This window comes from Apis florea, unplaced genomic scaffold (genome assembly GCF_048593485.1).
Source record: "Apis florea isolate Af1SG1 unplaced genomic scaffold, ASM4859348v1 contig_2291_pilon, whole genome shotgun sequence".
In the NCBI taxonomy this organism is placed as follows: Eukaryota; Metazoa; Arthropoda; class Insecta; order Hymenoptera; family Apidae; genus Apis; species Apis florea.
Window position 1 is genome coordinate 2,595,344 of NW_028256553.1, and position 19,951 is coordinate 2,615,294.

General features: G+C 22.0%; 3 protein-coding genes across 7 annotated transcripts; 2 read left to right on the forward strand and 1 right to left on the reverse strand.

Moving 5' to 3' along the window:
• The first annotated feature begins 151 nt into the window (after positions 1 to 151).
• MRP (Multidrug-Resistance like Protein 1) lies at positions 152 to 12,974 on the forward strand. 5 transcript variants are annotated; one of them, XM_086903176.1, is made up of 24 exons: positions 152 to 185; positions 1,016 to 1,198; positions 1,276 to 1,421; positions 1,672 to 1,971; positions 2,053 to 2,190; positions 2,374 to 2,478; positions 2,558 to 2,757; positions 2,916 to 2,936; positions 3,002 to 3,187; positions 3,275 to 3,908; positions 4,013 to 4,159; positions 4,249 to 4,333; positions 4,408 to 4,607; positions 4,691 to 5,192; positions 5,791 to 5,968; positions 6,046 to 6,169; positions 6,241 to 6,460; positions 7,938 to 8,158; positions 10,350 to 10,530; positions 10,637 to 10,745; positions 10,863 to 10,989; positions 11,326 to 11,848; positions 11,917 to 12,163; positions 12,230 to 12,974. In XM_086903176.1, the coding sequence occupies exons 3-24, from the start codon at positions 1,392 to 1,394 to the stop codon at positions 12,342 to 12,344; spliced, it is 4,593 nt and encodes a 1,530-aa protein (XP_086759302.1). In that variant the 5' UTR covers positions 152 to 185; positions 1,016 to 1,198; positions 1,276 to 1,391; the 3' UTR covers positions 12,345 to 12,974. The 5 variants fall into 5 exon arrangements, with proteins under 5 accessions (XP_086759302.1, XP_086759303.1, XP_086759301.1 ...); XM_086903177.1 differs by having other exon boundaries at positions 1,016 to 1,189; XM_086903175.1 differs by having other exon boundaries at positions 1,016 to 1,182.
• Positions 12,975 to 13,759: 785 nt separating this feature from the next.
• LOC100868524 (putative lipid scramblase CLPTM1) lies at positions 13,760 to 17,332 on the reverse strand. The gene is made up of 6 exons (XM_003691706.4): positions 17,141 to 17,332; positions 16,223 to 16,807; positions 16,023 to 16,140; positions 15,749 to 15,952; positions 15,545 to 15,682; positions 13,760 to 15,175 (listed from the first exon to the last, which is right to left on the reverse strand). The coding sequence occupies exons 1-6, from the start codon at positions 17,309 to 17,311 to the stop codon at positions 14,415 to 14,417; spliced, it is 1,977 nt and encodes a 658-aa protein (XP_003691754.3). The 5' UTR covers positions 17,312 to 17,332; the 3' UTR covers positions 13,760 to 14,414.
• Caf1-105 (chromatin assembly factor 1, p105 subunit) lies at positions 17,295 to 19,874 on the forward strand. Its single transcript, XM_003691704.4, has 6 exons — positions 17,295 to 17,944; positions 18,018 to 18,150; positions 18,210 to 18,513; positions 18,583 to 18,846; positions 18,911 to 19,138; positions 19,199 to 19,874. Exons 1-6 carry the CDS (start codon positions 17,804 to 17,806, stop codon positions 19,734 to 19,736), a joined length of 1,608 nt encoding a protein of 535 aa, XP_003691752.1. The 5' UTR covers positions 17,295 to 17,803; the 3' UTR covers positions 19,737 to 19,874.
• Positions 19,875 to 19,951: the final 77 nt, after the last annotated feature.

A 19,951-nucleotide genomic window follows, 5' to 3' on the forward strand; every position in this document is an offset into this window, starting at 1 on the left:
TAATTTCAAAAATAAGTTTATAATTTAGTATATAATAACACGTTTATATATATATTAGTCATTATATCGATATTAAAAATTTAGCTATGTCATTCGATGACATTGCACGTATGATATAATGTTACGAAAGAATATACTAATATATCTTTGTTGCATAAAACTTGAATAAAAAAATTCACGACTAGGTATCTAATCAATTATTCTAATATATTGTTAAATATTGATTTAATGTCTTATCATTTCATTAATTTAGAGTACATAATAGGTATCAAATGCTATATCTTTGCAAAAACATTGCCATATAAATTTAATATAATTTAATTTTATATATAAAAAAAAATTATAATTTTTTATTTAAATTATTAATTTTTTATATATGTATTTTATAATATATTTTTGTTTTACTTCTTTTTTATAATGATAACGTAAAATATTTCTTAATATATTTTTTTATTAAATAAAATATATAATTAAATAAAATTTTATTAAATAAAATATGGAATATGAAAATTAAAAACACATTCTATTAAATATTTTTCTATCTTATAACATATATATATTTATATATATATTTAGTATTATATATATATTATACATATATATTATATATTATATATATATAATATATTATATATATATAATATATAAATATTTAATATTTAAAATAATAGTAATAAAAAATAATTGGCTCATTATATTATTATTATTAAATTAGAAAATAAATAAATAATATTTCAATATAACATAGAAAAATCTAAAAAATATAGATAATAAAAATATAGAAATATATACATTTTTAAATTAAAAAATATATAAAGATACAAAATGATAATAAAATTTCAAAATAAAATAAGAATAAATTATATAATGTTATAATAATGTTTAAAATATAATATTTTATTAATGGGATATATATTTTTTACAATTATACTATTTTAAGAATTTTTCTTATTCTCATTTTATTAGATTTTCTATTTTTGATTATACAATTATACAAACAATCTTTTCTGTTTAGAAGTTAAACCGTTATTTCAAAATTGTGCGCAAGATGACGTAATATATCTTGATTGGGTAAATGAGCCAATGTTATAATGTGAACGGTTTCTATTCAGCACAGTTTACATTTGTTTGAGAAAGTGAGCGGATATAGTTGTATCAGTTAGTTTTAAATAGATATATAAGGTAATAGGTATATAATGTAATTGTATATTTCTTCAATTGAACATCTTTTACTTGACTACAATCATTTATTGAAATTAACGATATCTATTATAGCGTGGAACACTTTATCTTGCTCAAGAAAGCTATAAAAGAACTCAAGAGTGTTATCTGAATATAAGTAAAGCAAAAACCTATAAAGCAGTAAATGTATTTTTATGGAAGGCTAAAGTATGGATCAATTTTGTGGTAGTAAATTTTGGGTAAGAATGCATATTTTATTTGTTCTTTCGTCATGTTTTTGTTTTATTTGACTCACTCGAAAATTTACTTGAAATATCTTTTTGATTAAATAATTGATTAATAATATTATTTGATAAATATATAAAAATATAAAATATATATCATAATATGCTTTTGTACACTAAATTTTAAAATAAAATTTATTTTATTTGTCATTTAATTCTTTTGATTTAAAAAATATATACAGATATTTTATTTTTTACATTGTAGAACTATAGTTTAATATGGAATACAGATGACCCAGAGATTACAGAATGTTTTCAAAAAACTGTGCTAGTATGGGTGCCATGTGCATTTTTATGGTTATTCTCTGGAATAGAAATTTATTATTTCTTAAACAGCAAAAACAAAAATATTCCATATACATGGTTATTTATTTCTAAACAAATACTCATAATAACTCTGATTTTACTTAATATTGTTGATTTAGGAATAGCTATATATAAAAGTACTTATAAAGAAGTTTATAATGTTGATTATTGTACACCAATTATAAGAATTGTTACCTTTGTAAGTATCATTTATAAATTTTTAAAAAATTATAAAAAATTAATACATTGTAATAATATTATTCCATTAATTTTTTTATAGCTTAAGACAAGTATTTTAGTAACATATAATAGGAAATATGGAATGCGAACTTCTGGACTATTATTTTTATTTTGGTTTCTACTTGCTTTATGTGGAATTATTGAATATAGAAGTTTATTAAAATTATATATAAACAAGGTATGTTATTACTTATTGTTATAAAATAATCAATAATTAATTAAAATTATTTTATATAATTACTAATGACTATTAATTGAGAGATTTATTTATTTATTTATTTTTTAAGATTATATTCCAATCCTTAATATTAATATTGAAAAAATTTTTTTATATATATTAACTTTTATATATTTTTTTTAGAATGAGATCTCTTATATCTCATTTATATCTTATCCAATAGTGATACTTTTATTCTTATTGAATTTCTTGGTTGATGCTGAACCTAAATATTCTAAATATCCCAGGGTAATAATATTTTTGATAAATCATATTATAGCTAAAATGAAAAATATTAGAATATTAATTTTATATATTGCATTTATAGGCTGAAAAACCATGTCCAGAACAAAAATCTTCCTTTCCAGGAAAAATCTTTTTTAGTTGGTTTGATTCAATGGCATGGAAAGGTTTTAAAAAACCTTTAGAAATTACAGATCTATGGTCCATAAATCCAGAAGATACAGCTAAAGAAATTGTACCTAAATTTGAGAAATATTGGAAGAAGAATTCACAAAAAAGAAACAAGTGAGTGTGATATTTATAAATATTTAATATTAGAGAATAAAAATTAAATAAAAATCAGTTAATAAAATAAAAAATTTAAATAAATCAATTAATAAACCAAAATAATTTTATCATATATTATATTAGTAATAAGATATAAATTCACTTTTGCTAACAAGAGTATTTTGGACTTACTTTAGGTAAGTTAATTAAATTGTATATATGATTAAACATATAAATATGTTTTATTTTTACTTATTTTTAGTGTACAAAATACTAAAGCATCATTCAGAAAAGGATCTGGCCAAGTAAATTTCAATAATGAATATAAAAAGAAAACATCGTCAGTTTTGCCTCCTCTTTGCAAAGCTTTTGGTGCCACGTTTTTATTTGGTGCAGTACTTAAATTTGTACAAGATATTATAACTTTTGTTAGTCCACAAATATTACAGTAAGTAAATGAATATTTTAATACTTCTTATTTTAAATTAATTAGTTTTTAGAATTACAGTTACAAATTAAAATGTTTTTAATATAGGTTACTTATCGATTTTACTAAAGGACGTGAACCACTATGGAAAGGCTATTTTTATGCAGTTTTATTGTTAATTACAGCCATATTTCAAACATTAGTTTTATCTCAATATTTTCATCGTATGTTTTTAGTTGGATTACGAATACGTACTGCTTTAATTGCAGCAATTTATCGGAAAGCATTGAGAATGTCTAATGCTGCCAGAAAAGAGTCAACAGTTGGTGAAATAGTAAATCTAATGTCTGTGGATGCACAAAGATTTATGGATTTAACAGCATATATAAATATGATTTGGTCTGCACCATTGCAAATAGTCTTAGCATTATATTTTTTATGGGATATTTTGGGACCAGCTGTACTTGCTGGATTAGCTGTTTTACTTATTCTTATCCCAATAAATGTCTTGATTACTAATAGAGTTAAAACACTGCAAATTAGACAAATGAAGCATAAAGATGAAAGAGTTAAATTAATGAATGAAGTACTTAATGGTATAAAAGTATTAAAACTATATGCATGGGAACCTTCATTTGAGGAACAAATACTAAAAATACGAACAAAAGAAATTAAAGTACTTAAGGAAACAGCATATCTTAATTCTGGAACAAGTTTTATTTGGTCCTTTGCACCCTTTTTAGTAAGTTTTTAAGTCAAATTATATTATTAAGAGAAAATGATTTTTTATTTATTGTTTTATTTATTTATTTATTTATTTATTTATGTATAACTTTTATTTTGTAGGTTTCATTGGTATCCTTTGCAACATATGTACTTATAGATGAAAATAATCGTTTAGACAGTACAAAAGCTTTTGTTTCACTCAGTCTTTTCAATATCTTAAGGTTTCCTCTTTCTATATTACCTATGATGATTGGTAACATGGTTCAGGTAAATAAAAATATTTTATATTCAATTATAATACATATTCATATACATATCATTTTCATTTTTTAATATAATAATTTAATATAATTAAGGCTTATGTTTCTGTGAAACGTATTAATAAATTCATGAATACAGAAGAATTAGATCCAAATAATGTTCAACATGATTCATCTGAATGTAAGTTCCTAATAATTTTTATATATTTACAAATATTATATACCAAATATATCATATATATTAATATAATATAGCATATACATTACTAATTGAAAATGGCACCTTCATATGGGATATGGAAAATATTGATAGACCAATATTAAGAAATATCAATCTCCAAGTGGAACAAGGTCAATTAGTAGCTGTTGTTGGCACTGTAGGATCTGGAAAAAGCTCTCTTTTATCAGCTCTTCTTGGAGAAATGGAGAAGATAAATGGCAGAGTTAATACAAAAGTAAATATTTTATTACTTAAATGAAAAAATTTTTTAATATGATAAATAGTTTTGTTATTATTTGTTTATTTTACATATAATAGGGTTCTATTGCATATGTATCTCAACAAGCATGGATTCAAAATGCATCATTACAAGATAATATTTTATTTGGAAAATCATTACACAAAAATTTATACAATCGTGTAATTGAGGCATGTGCATTAACTCCAGATTTAAAAGTGCTGCCTGCAGGTGATCAAACTGAAATTGGAGAAAAAGGAATAAATTTATCTGGTGGACAAAAACAAAGAGTATCATTGGCCAGAGCAGTATACAATGATTCTGATATTTATTTTTTGGATGATCCATTAAGCGCAGTAGATTCACATGTTGGAAAACATATATTTGAAAATGTAATTGGCTCTAGTGGTTTACTTAAGAAGAAAACAAGAATACTCGTCACACATGGTATTACTTATTTGCCAGAAGTAGATAACATTATTGTTCTTAAAGATGGTGAAATAACAGAAGTTGGAACTTACAAACAACTTTTAGAGAAAAGGGGAGCCTTTTCTGAGTTTTTAGTGCAACATCTTCAGGAAGGTATGTATCACTTTTTTCTTACTTTTTTCTATTTAGGTTTTATAAATATAATTAATTTTTAATTATATTTTTCATGAATTTAAGTTGGAAATCGTAAGTCAGTGAAAAAAGTAATTACGATTCCTTTTCCTACTTCAATTTGTGTGATTGTCCACAAAATGGTTTATATTGCATTTGGCTTGTGATATTAGAGTATCAATGATGTTAGTATTTTTTGCAATTTGCTACTCTTAAAACTTATCAGCTGGCTTGTAGCATAAAGTAACCTACACTACAACTTTATTTTTTAGTATTCTCTTTTAAATCTTTTTATATATAATCTTTTTTTTATTTAAAAAAAAGATATATATAAAAGATTATAATGCATGTTAAATTTCAATCAGAAACTTATTGAAATGAAATATATAATTAGTGTTATACATATATAATTCTTTTTGTGATTTATTTTTAATTTATTGAAATTAATAATCATGATTTGCCGAATGCATTTGAAATTTTATTCTAACATCAAAGTGCATCCTATTATGTTATTATTTTTTAATTTTGTATAATTTATTTTTGAATATGTTGTGTATTTTTTATAACAAATTTAAAATAGTACATGCTGATGGTGAATCAGAAGCAGATCTACATGAAATTAAACAACATTTGGAATCTACAATTGGATCAAATGAATTACAACAGAAATTAACAAGAGGTAAATCAAGAATATCAGAAAGTCAAAGTGAATCTGGTTCCATAGCTGATAGAAAATCTTTAAATGGTTCATTAAAGAGGTAAAATTACTTTAATTATGTTCGACGTTATGTACAATAATATTTCTTAGAAGAATATATGTATTTTTATTTTTTAGACAATATTCTACAAGTAGTCAACAATCTGGTACTTATGAAAATAGTAATATAAAAGAAGCGAAATTATTATCTCCAAAATCAGGAGGAAAATTAATAGAAGTAGAAAAAACTGAAACTGGAAGTGTAAGTTTTCTTTTTTTATTTTATAAAATAATTTATTAAATAAATTTTAATCATATATTATTCTTATTAAGGTTAAATGGCGAGTCTATTCTCACTATTTTAAATCCATTGGTTGGTTTTTATCAATATCCACTATTATAATGAACGCTATTTTTCAAGGATTTAGTATTGGTTCAAATACTTGGCTCAGTATGTGGTCAGATGATAATTTAACAGATTTTAATAATACAGTTGATCACATTAAACAAAACATGTATCTTGGAGTATATGGTGGACTTGGCCTTGGCCAAGGTATGTGCTTAAAAATTTATAATATATATTATATATATTTATTTTTCGTTTATTAATAATTCTTAGAATTAGAATTTTAAAAAAAATTATTATGTAAGGTAAGTTTAATTTTAAATTATGTTATGATCCAATATATAATGATTACTTTATTATTTTATTTATTATTAAATTTTGTTTGAAAGGCATGTTCCTTCACAGATTACACAGTTTTGGGGAAATTAAATTTTAAATTATAAATAAAACATATATTTATATGACTCTGAAACTAACTGTTTATGTATTAACATCATAAAATCATTATTTCCTTAATAATTTGTTTTGAAATTTTAAGTACGCAATTAACATTAAAACATTAACAAAATCTAACTAGTTAAAATATTAGTGCGAGTGCAGTTTGCTGTGTCAATAGAATATTTATAAATTAAATAAAAGCTTTGTAGAAATATATTGTTTAAGTGCCATTACTTTAATTATTATTCAAAATTAATTTTTGTTTCGCATGTACTTATTTATTTTATCTTATTTCATATGTATGTATAAGCTCATGCAATATTTATGTATAATATTTCAGCATGAAGTAGCAAAATAACAAAGCTTCTTATCATTTATCTATTATTAAAATACATAGATTTTATATCTTTTATATATTAAATGTTCATCTCATCACAATTAAATTATAAGAATTTCAAGTGTATTTTTTTTTAACATATAAACAAATATATATATATATATATATATATATATATATATATATATATATATGTATGTATATATATATCATTCTATTATATTAATAGAAAAATAAATAATCATGTAAAAATATATTTTTAATCATATAAAAAAATAAATTATATAATTTTTTACAATATCTTCCAATTGAATTGGTAAAAAATATTATATAAATTATTCAATATTATTTCTCATATTATAAATACTTGTCAAATTCTATTTGAAATTATAATTTTAAAAGCATATATTAGATAATATTTTATCATCAAATATTATGTTTATAAATATTAAATAAAAAAATATAATTAATTGGCAAAATTAAAAAATCTATACAAAATATAATAAAAATTTAAAAAAAAAACAATAACAATAATAATATTAATAATAATAAAAATTACACTATGCATGTTTATTAATTTATTTAAGTTGCATAGATAATTTTATTAAGATAAATAAATTTAATACAAGAATTTATTTATATTTTTTTTATTAATATATATGTCGTAATATATAATCAGTACTTTCTAATTATAAATGCACCTCAATACATGTGTAACTGCAGAAAGGAACTTGCACATGGTATTAGGTAGATGATGTAATAAAAATCAGTATTATTGCTAAGAAAATTAATTTTTCATTTTTTGATTTATAATATACATAAAATACAAATATTGCAAAAACTGATATAGTCCCTGATATATAATTATCAGGTTTAATGATATACCAAAGTTATCACCAATCATTGTAGGCATGACAGTGTTTGGAGGGGCATTATTCTTGGCAAAAGGAACAATACGCGCTTCCGTGCATCTCTTCGAGAGTACGTTGCAACGTGTTCTCCGGAATCCAATGTCATTCTTTGACCAAACTCCAACTGGTCGAATTCTTAATCGACTCTCTAAAGATACTGATGTCATTGATAATACGCTGCCATCCATACTGCGTTCTTGGATTACTTGCCTCTTTGGGGTATGATATTTTCACGTTGTAAATACTGTGCTTAACAAATTTTGATCAAAAATTATAAATTAAGTTTATATCCACTTACGCAGTGGCTATATTTAAAAACAAAAATTCTAATCTCATTCATATATAATTACTCATTTTACATTTACTGTTCTGTAAACTTACCATTAAAAAAAATTATAAATTTTTAAAATTTTTAAAAAAGTTATAAAAATAAATTAAAAATATTTGCATGCTTAAATAAAGTAGAGTTTCATGGATTAATTAAAAAATATATATTTTATAATATATATAATATATATTTTATAATATATATAATATACATAATGCTAATAAATAAAAAATTTTATATATATATATATATATATATATATATATATATATATAAATACATTAATCACAATATGTATATATATGTTTTTAATATAAAACCAAATAATTTATTTTTATATTTAAAAATAGATAAGATTTTATTATAATTTATATATATTTATATAATAAAATACATTGTGTTGTGACTATATTTTATTAAATTATATTTATTTATTTTATTGAAATTTTTTTTTAATAGAATTTGATAAAATTAAATTATTAAAAATTATTTCATATATTGCTTATAAGTTTTATAAAAATTGTAATATAAAATTGTAATATAAATTTTATTTTTGAAATCATATTTTTTGATATACTCTATATCACTAACTCAATAGTCTATGTTATAAAAAATTACAAAACTACAAAACAATAATAATATCATAATTAGTAATGGACACAATTATACATTAGTATTTTGATAAAAAAAGTAATATTGCTTATGCTTTGAAATGGTATATGTATATCTTACTAAATATAAGCTATTAAACATTGGAATGCTTGATTTGTTTACGTATTGTTCTATTATTTGTGCCTGGCATGCCTCTCCACAGCAAACTACACTCCCTCGCATAACATGAGACAGAATAGCAATTTTTTCATATTATAAACTTATTGTTGAAAAATATAAATAAAATGAATTTCTATTAGTTTATGCATACTAGAATTGAATAGTGCTTTCAAATGTTCATATTATATTATAAACTATTTGTTTTCAATAAAAATTCATAATAGTAATAAAAAATTTGTATTGAGTGAAAAAAATTTACAGAATGCTTTAGATTTTTTAAATCTTAGTTATAATTGTATCATTAGAAGTTTTTGTTAAAATGATTACAATGAAAGCAAATCATGTCTGATGTTGTAGCGATGACGAGTTTTCTCTGCGATTTGGCACCCCAGCTGGGCTGCTGGCTGGCTGCTCGCCAGATGCATATAATGATGCTGCGTGTTGTGATGCGTGCTCCATTGACCTTCTTTGATACAACTCCTACTGGTCGTATTATCTCCAGATTTGCTAAAGATGTCGACGTACTGGACACATCTCTTCCTCAACAAATTTCTGATAGCATCTATTGTTTGTTTGAGGTAATTTTTGAAAATATGTGAATTAATGATGAGATTTTTTTCTTTTAAGTATTGTTATTTCGTTTCTATAATTCCTTAAATCATAATTCATTGGATACTCATATAATATTGTCTATATAATCGTATACTTATATAAATAATAAAGATATATTCACTATATCTTTTTTTCCTATATGAGTCTATAAGTATATAATAATATTAATTCATTCTACTATAAAATTTTATTAATATCTTATATTTTATTTATTATTTACATTATTTCAATTAACTCTTAATAAACTTAAAATAATTGATAAAAATGCATAATTTTAAAAAATAAATAATAAAGTATAATTGTGTCCATTCTAATAAATTATAATTATATATTAAAATTAAAAAATATTTAAAAAATATATGCTTGTAATGGTAGAAAAAAATAGTGCAAGTATTCATTAATTAAAAAAAGCTTTTATATTGAATATTAATGTCTGGAAAAAATGTGGGTGTTTCAAAAATTTGCATGGTCATTAATTCATGAATTCTTTATTTGAAAACTGATTCTTGATTATTTTATGACTGTATGATTGTATATATATATATTTGTATGCATTTATTTATGTATATATGATTTTTTTTTGTCTTTTATTTTTCATGTTTAAATGTTAAATTAATTTGTTTTTCATCTTATTTTTTAAATAGAAATAAATTTAATAAATTATTTTCTTTTTTACTAAATATTATTTTTATATTGCAGGTTATAGCCACTTTAGTGGTTATAAGTTTTAGTACCCCAATATTTATTTCAGTTATAATACCAATAAGTGTAATATATTATTTCGTTCAACGGTTATATGTTGCATCTTCAAGACAATTAAAACGTTTAGAATCTGTTTCAAGATCTCCTATATATTCGCATTTCAGTGAAACAGTTTCTGGTATGTTTTATATATTATGATAATTATGATTTATAATTTATATATCTATTATATTCAAAAATATTAATATAATTATGTAGATGTAATATTAATATTTGATTATTAGGAGCACAAATGATTAGAGCATTTGGAGTACAAGAACGATTTATTAATGAATCCGAAAGTAAAGTAGATTTCAATCAAGTATGTTATTATCCTAGTATAATTGCAAACAGGTATAAATTTTTCCTAAAAATTTCAATATTAAATTAAAATATATTTAATAATATTTTAAGATTATATAAATTATATTTATATAAATTGTAATAATGTTATTTATTGTTTTTTTTTAGATGGTTAGCAGTACGTTTAGAAATGGTTGGAAATTTAATCATTTTTTTTGCTGCATTGTTTGCTGTATTAAATAAAGACACTGTAAGCTCTGGTTTAGTTGGATTATCTGTTAGTTATGCATTACAAGTAAGTTATATCTGTAAATAAGATATACAAAAGATATACAATAGATATACAAACAATAGATATAAGATATCTCAGGATGCATAGTATATGAATTTCAAGCCAAATTGTTTGAAAAATGTTTAAATATTAATTATATAAAATAAAATTTTATTTATTTTTTTCAATTTATATTTGCATCTATTCTGATATAAACTTAATACAAATAACAGATATAAATTAGATTAAAATAATTAAAATAATAAGATAATAGTAAAATATATATAAATATTTAATTAACAAAAATTATTTAATTTAATTAACTTAATTTTTAAATAATTTTTGATAAAAATTTTTTAGGTTACTCAAACATTGAATTGGTTAGTACGAATGACTTCTGATGTTGAAACTAACATTGTAGCTGTAGAAAGAATAAAAGAATATGGAGAAACCCCTCAAGAAGCATCATGGAAAAATCCAGATTATACACCACCTAAAGAATGGCCTGTACAAGGAAGAGTAGAATTTAAAGATTATAAAGTTCGTTATAGGGAAGATTTAGAACTTGTACTTCGTGGATTATCGTTTTCTATTAAGGGAGGAGAAAAAGTTGGTATTGTTGGTAGAACTGGTGCTGGAAAATCATCTTTAACATTGGCTTTATTCAGAATAATAGAAGCAGCTGATGGACAAATTTTTATTGATGATATTGATATTGCCAAATTGGGGCTTCATGATTTAAGATCTAGACTAACTATTATTCCTCAAGATCCTGTATTATTCTCAGGAAGTTTAAGAATAAATTTAGATCCTTTTAATTGTTATACCGATGATGAAGTTTGGAGAGCTTTAGAACATGCTCATCTTAAATCTTTTATAAAAAGTAAATACTATCTTATTAAATAATATTGAAAAATATATAAAAAAATATAATATTTTATCATATTTTAGATTTACCAAATGGTCTTTTATATGAAGTATCAGAAGGTGGAGAAAATTTAAGTATAGGTCAACGGCAATTAATATGTTTAGCAAGAGCATTGCTTCGAAAAACAAAAGTATTAATTCTCGATGAAGCAACAGCTTCAGTCGATTTAGAAACGGACGATTTAATCCAACAAACAATTAGACAAGAGTTTAAAGATTGCACAATTCTCACAATAGCTCATAGGCTTAATACAATTCTTGATTCGGACAGGTATGTTTTAAAATTGTAATATACTATTTTCAAGCTATTAATTGATATTTAATAAATAATATTTAGGATCATTGTCTTGGATAATGGACGCATTGTGGAATATGATTCTCCAGAATCATTATTACGTAATTCATCTAGTTTGTTCAGTAGTATAGCTAAAGATGCAGGCCTTGCTACATAAATAAAATCCATATCGTAAATATTGTACAAGCAATGAAATAATAATTTTAAATCTATGATATAATAATAAAAAAGAAATATAGTAAATCATTTATATAGACAAATATAAAGTATGCTTAGATTTGGAAGAATGAAAAATTTTGTAGAGCAACATTTTTCAGTCAAATCATACATAGTTTTAAATAATGCCAAGCACAGCCTATTTGTAAAGTAGTACGGATATCCGTTACTTAAAGAACTGCCATTTTAGCAGCACATCCTGTGCTTAATAGAAAGTGTTTTTAAATGTACATACATATTGTTTTAGTAATTTTACTTTAACAAGCCTATCTTGAGCAAACAATATATGAAATGTAAGCAATGTACAAAATACAACAGTATTGTTTAGTTTCTTTTATTTCCATTAAACTTTATTAACATTCATACTGTCTTATTTTTATTTTTCAAGAATAATTATGTATAAATATGTAATGCGATTTATTTTTTGCTGTTAATTTGTCTTTGTTAAAATTATTTCGCTCTGTACTGTACTTTGACAAGTATGATAAATTTCAAGCTATGTAAATAGTATTCTCTAATATTTATGAATTTAAAAAAAAATAAAAAGATTACAATTTTATATAATACAAAAGTTTTATTCTTATTATTTAATGTTTTATTTTTTCCAATATTATAATATTATACTTATGTTATATATATTATATATTAATTGAACAAGATAAAAGATTTATGCTATGCATTTTTATGATTTATAAAAAAGAATATAGTAAAAATTTCATTTTAGCTTATTTATAATTTTTGATAATCATTTTGAATAAGCAATAATGTATATTTTCATTATAATTATTTACTATTGTTACTAGTTATTAATAAAATTATTGAATATTTATTATTAAGTTCATAGATTGAAATTAAGATATCAAAGATAAATATAAAAAAATTTATGAATAATAGTGTAATTTTTTTTATAAATATCTGAAAGTAATATTGTATTAATATATTAAATATAAATTTTATTAAATTATAAAAATACTATATATTGCAATTTATATTTTAAATTATTAGTCTATATTACATTATCACTTTATACCATATTTGCAAAAAAGATTGATTATCTAAATTATCAGTATTTCTATTTTGCTTCTTGGTTATAAATAAATTCAATAATTAATAAAAATTAATTTATAAAATAACTATTAATATTATTTTTTGAAAATAATCATATCATATTTCAAAATTAATAAATTATATTAAAATGGAATAATTTTTTTTTATTAGTTTTCTATATATAATGTTATTTAACTGTCGACGATTATGACAAAATTAAATATTCATTGAAGACACTGATTTATTAAAAACAATGATTATAATTTTACCTAAAATTGAGTATAACTTATAACATATTTATAACATAAATTTGTTCGGAATTCTTTTGCAAAATTTTATTCATTACATAAGCAACAATAAACTTAAAATATTGATACAAGAATTATATTATTCATAATTATATATGGTATATATATGCAAAATATATAATATTATTTCTTATTTAAATTATTCATTAAAATATTTGTGTGCATATATATGTAATCCAGGTCATTTCATGTACATGTATATAAACATACAATTCGCAATTCGAGTTACTTTTTAAACATTCAAATAAACTTTATATCTTGACATGATATCAAATAATAACAATTACTACAAAGCATTGAAATATAAATGAAACGTAAATATAAGTCTAAATCAAAGCATAATAACAATTGTTTCTTAAAGATAATATATATGTACTTATATCATTCTTTACAATCATACTAAATCTTGTTCTGATATTCTGCCAATTGCAATGGACATGAAAATTCTTATTCAAGCATATCAATGTCTTTGCAAGGCTTTTTAATTGGCTAGATGGAAACCAGAAGAATATATATACATACACGTGTAGTTATATCAAACTGATAAAGATATTTATTAATGCGTATAGATATATATCCTTTGGTACTAATAAATTTATTAATTTAAGATAAAGTTTGAATAATATTATTAATGCTAAAACATTATGTACCAAACATTATTCGTTTTTTTTATTTGCTTCATTTTTTGCACGATCTTTAATAAATTCTTGTTTTTTATCCTTAGTTATTTTAGCTTCCATTTCACCAGAAAAACCAAATTCATTTACTCTAGTATGATCTGTTTTATATATCCATCTTTGGTATAAAAATATAAAGAAAACGATATCATCTCGGAAGCAACCAATTCTATATAATGTAGGCATTTTTATCACAAATGCAAAGATGTCATCAATAAATGTATTTAGAAATTTGTAAGACATCATGCGCCATGGAAGATGTGCTACACTTTTTAACTTATAATTAATAAATAATTGTGGTGTCATCATAATAAATCCAAATGTTAGTAAAAATCCATAAAGCATACTAAGAACCCAAGAATACCATCCTTTATGTTCTAAATACATCAACGAATAAATAGCATATCCTCCTAAAAGAGGATAAAGGGTCCATGATAAATATTTAAAAGCAAGTCTATCGTATTCTTTTGTGGAAGATTCTACATATGATCCTTTATCGTGAAAACTTATTTTTGGAAAAATACCAAATATTTTTGAATTTTTATCAACAGTAATATTTACAACTTTATTGATTTTCCATACTTCTATGCATAAACCTATTGCGCAACTAATTCGAACGACTGTATTTGTTTCATTATCAAGAACATATAATAAAACAATCAAAGATTGAAAAACATTAAAAAATACAGATCGAACTGATAGACCTTCCAATGAATTACGATTATTCCAAAACTGTATATCTGCAAAAACATATAAAAATTATATTATAAATTATTTATAATATTTCTAATTGCATGTAAATACATGTTATGAATATTAATTGTCTTGTCTCTCTAAACGTGGGTGCAAAATTATATATTAAATTATATGTTACAAATTTGAAAAATTTCATAACATATAAAGATATAATTTCATAATTTCTTAAGTAAATATATAAATAGTATATATAAATTTTATATTATGTTATATTATATATAAATTTTATACATAAATTTTTTAATTGATTTTATTTGTTAGTGAATTTATCAATATATCTATTACTTAATTATCAATTCAAATAGTTAATCATATCTATTTACAAAAATTAAATTATTTATTTTTAATCTTACCATTTTTAAATGCCAAAAATTCAAATACACTATGTAATACTGATACAATTATAGTTAAACCCAATAAATAGGGATTTGTTTCTAATAATGTTTCTTTCAAAGTATCTTGATCATTTTCATCTTCGTCTGATGAATCTCCTATATAAAAATATTATTAAAATTCTATTTTTAGTTATAATTAATTTTATTGCTGAAATAATATACCCATAAGTGAGGATGTCCACTTATTCCTCATTGTTTGAGCTGCATAAATTTGCCATTTAAATAAAGAAAGTGGTTGATAAGTTAATTTAAGTTCAAGCTCTTTTATAGTATCATTTAAAGGTTGATAGTCTCTTTGCATATTCCAAAAATCATTCATATATATTACAGGCTTATAAAATTTCTCACCAGGTAAAAAATGAATATCTGTTAAAAAATAAATATTATTTTTCTTAAACATAATAAAAATTTAAAATATTAAAAAAAAAAAACTTACATGTATCTAAAGGTGGTGACACTTGACCATATACCCAATTAGTATGATCTGTTACTAAATTAATAGTTAAATTTGGATGCCAATGTGATACATATTCTTGATTCATTAATTCAGCTTTCTGAAATGAATATTTAATATCTTTAATTTAATATATATATAATATATTTATTTAATGATTTAATGATAGAATATAATCACACCTCAATTTCTTCTTTACTTGCAGTAGTTTCACCAGTTAACAAATTGTGCTTTTTTTGATATCTAACTTTCTTAAATTTATTTAACATTTTTGTAGAATTTGACATATAATTTCCTGCATAAATATTTTTCCCACTTTTAGGATTTGGAGATTTTCCACTTTTTGTAATATATACATGAAGATATATAGATCCATTATTTTTTAATTGATCAGATGGAATAAATTTATAATTTTTAACTTTTGAACCATCTTTAAATGGTCCACTATACCAATCTCCATATATTAAACCTTGTTCTAACCATATTAATGTTCTTGGATCATCAAATTCCTTAAAATTTTCTGATTCTGATAAATAAACATGTAAATCAAATAAAGTTCCATTTTCAAATATATTTACAGTTTGTAAAGATTGTGCTGGATTAACAATGCCAGAAAACTGAGAATTGTCAGTATGAAGTCGTCTAAATAGATGACTAATACAATAAATAATAAGAGCACGTATAATTAATGATTTTGTTATAGCAAAAAATGATTCTAGATGCGTTCGTTGATATTTTTTCCTTTGTTCATCAGTATCTACATTTACCTATATATAAATTAAAAAAACAATTTCTATAATAAAATATTTCAGAAAGATTAAATCTTAATTAATATTTACGATATTATTTTCAAATGAAACAGGTAACAGCAACTATTTACATTTCATTTAACATATCATTAAACAATCATTTTAAATTATAAATTTATCAATTTGGTAAATTTATATTTATATATTACATTAGAATATAATTTTTAAAAATTTTCAATTCGAACACGTGAAATATATATGAAATTAAACCTATTAGTTTTAATAAAATATGATAAGTATTTTCAAATGAATTATAAAATAAGATAATAAAAGATAATATAATTAACACACATCTCTCTCCTCGTTGTTTTCTGTAGAAATTACTTCTCCATTTTGTCGATTGTTATCCATATTTTCTTTGATTTCTATTTCCTCACGATCGTGATTATCATTTTCAGTACCCACCATTTTTGTATTCATGTTTTCCATATATTCTCTTTGAGTCTTCAGAGGGAGACACATATATATTAATATTACCGGATGTACAATGTACAATATACAATATATTTCATAATCGTTCGCTTAATTTAAATTTTTCATATTTAATCAAATAATTTAAAATATGTACAATGAAATATATTTATAATCTTTTATAATTTATTAATCTTTCTTGCATATATAATATATAAATTAATTTTTTGTAACACATTATAAATATTTTATAATCATTTGAGACATTATTTTCAGAAAAATATAAAATAAATTTATTTATTTTCAATTTTCTATGTAAATTTTTTTCAATAAATGTTTTTAATTTTTCTCATTGCATTACCACTAGTGATATTTAAGGAAGGTAGAAAGAGCTAATTAAGATTGAATTTTAAAAAATCATATGTTCCGGCGGGAACAATGTGATATCTTGTAACGGGTTAGATGCAACTTATTATTTATTATTTTTTTTATTATCTTAATACAATTTTTTATATTATTATATCACTTTTCTAAATTAAAACTATGTGGTGTACAACGCCTGAAATTTCATGGCATAATCGTGATCCAGTTTTGAGTATTGATATACAAAATGGAATTTATAAAACATCAAAGGATGAAATTTTTTGGCGAGTTGTAACCGGAGGTGCTGATTCACATATTTTGGTAATATTATACAAATAATTTGTCAATTAAATATAATATATGAATATGGCTTTGAATTACTTTTTTAAATCAGATATGGCATTTAACAATGAATGAAAATGGAGGTGCTATTGTGAAATGCGTTGCTGATTTAGAACGACATCAAAGAGCAGTAAATGTAGTGCGATTTTCACCGTCAAAAAGTATTTTAGCTTCAGGAGACGATGGTTAGTAAAATTTATATTAAGAATTAATTAAGAAAAGTAAATTAAAATATATTTTATAGAATCAACCATAGTTTTGTGGAAACAAAAGGAGGATTGTGAATTTTTTATTACTTCTGAAGAAACTAAAGATAAAGAACAATGGATTTCTTGGAAAGTATTAAGAGGACATCTTGAGGATGTCTATGATATCAGTTGGTCTCCAAATTCTAATATGTTAGTTTCTGGATCTGTAGATAATACAGCTATTTTATGGGATATTCACAAAGGACGTTCTGTAGCAATATTATCTGATCATAAAGGTTTTGTACAAGGTGTTTCATGGGATCCTTGTAATCAATATATATGTACGATAAGTACAGACAGGTATTCAATTTTAATAATATCTTTGTTATCTTTAACATATTTATATATAACAAAATTATACAATTATAGAATATGCCGTTTAATTGATATAAATACTAAAAAAACAGTGCAACGGATTTATAAGGCAAAAATTCCAACTCGAGCAGATCATCCAATAAAAGATAAAATAGTACGCTTATTTTATGATGATACTTTTAAGTCATTCTTTAGAAGATTAACATTTTCTATAGATGGATTATTACTTATTGTACCTTCTGGTATAATTGAGCCTATAGAAACATCAGAAAGGATATCTAATACAACTTTAATTTTTTCAAGGCATAATTTAAAAGAGTAAGTTTATTGATATATAATATAACATAATATATTTTATAATTTATAATAATTTTATTTTCAGACCTCTTGTACTTCTACCTTCTTTAGATGAATGCACTATTGCAGTTCGATGTTGTCCACTTTATTTTGAATTACAAAAAAATGGTCCAACACCAATAATAGCTTTGCCTTATCGAATGGTATTTGCTGTTGCAACACAACACTCAATAATGATATATGATACTCAACAAATTTCGCCAATTGCTGTAATATCAAATATTCATTATACTAGATTAACTGATATTGCATGGTAAGAAATGATTACTTAATATTGTTAAATGAAAGAAAAAAAATAATCTATCATTTTTAGGTCAGATGATGGTAGAATTTTAATTGCATCTTCAACAGATGGTTATTGTTCTATAATACATTTTCAAAAAGGTGAATTAGGTCAAGAATATAAAAAACAAAGTGATATTCCAATAAAATCTGATAGTATTAATAATAATTTCAAACAATTTTCAACATCAAATTTTAATATTAAAAATGTATCTGAAAAACCTACAACCACTGTTGATATAGATAATAGTGCTATAGATATTGACATAAAACATGAAATAAAAAAAATTCTTAATGAAAATTCACAAAATATTAATGAAATAAATGAAAATAATAAATTATTAAATCACACAACTAAACAAAAAAGAGACTTAGATAATAAAATGGAAATTGAAGAGACTGAAGATATTAAATTAGTTTATAATGAAGAAAGTACTAATGAAGTTGTTAAAGAAAATATAAAAGATATATCTCAAAAATCAGAGGTACCATTAATAATCCCTAGTAAAATACCTCGAAGAGTACAATTAATTACACTTTCTAGTCCAAAAGGACTTAAAAAAGAATAATCTTAACTTTGAAATATGACTAGTAATTATAAAATATATTTACATAGTGCATATTTAAATATTTACATATATATATTTTTGTAATATTTCGTTTTATAATTTTTATTATTACAATAAATATTTTAATGATAAATTTAATCAAATTTATTATTCATTTCATTTATTATATATTCATATATATATATTCATATATATTCATTTGTTTATATTATATA

Coding starts and splice junctions, on each gene's coding strand:
- LOC100868524 (XM_003691706.4), bottom strand. CDS start 17,311: ATGTGTCTCCCTCTGAAGACTCAAAGAGAATATATGGAAAACATGAAT. Junction 15,953..16,022: donor GTCACCACCTTTAGATACAT/GTAAGTTTTTTT, acceptor ATTTTTTAACAG/ATATTCATTTTTTACCTGGT. Junction 15,176..15,544: donor ATTTTTGGCATTTAAAAATG/GTAAGATTAAAA, acceptor ATGTTTTTGCAG/ATATACAGTTTTGGAATAAT.
- Caf1-105 (XM_003691704.4), top strand. CDS start 17,804: ATGTGGTGTACAACGCCTGAAATTTCATGGCATAATCGTGATCCAGTT. Junction 17,945..18,017: donor GTGCTGATTCACATATTTTG/GTAATATTATAC, acceptor TTTTTAAATCAG/ATATGGCATTTAACAATGAA. Junction 18,847..18,910: donor TCAAGGCATAATTTAAAAGA/GTAAGTTTATTG, acceptor TTTTATTTTCAG/ACCTCTTGTACTTCTACCTT.
- MRP (XM_086903176.1), top strand. CDS start 1,392: ATGGATCAATTTTGTGGTAGTAAATTTTGG. Junction 1,422..1,671: donor TTTGTGGTAGTAAATTTTGG/GTAAGAATGCAT, acceptor TTTACATTGTAG/AACTATAGTTTAATATGGAA. Junction 2,479..2,557: donor AATATTCTAAATATCCCAGG/GTAATAATATTT, acceptor TTGCATTTATAG/GCTGAAAAACCATGTCCAGA.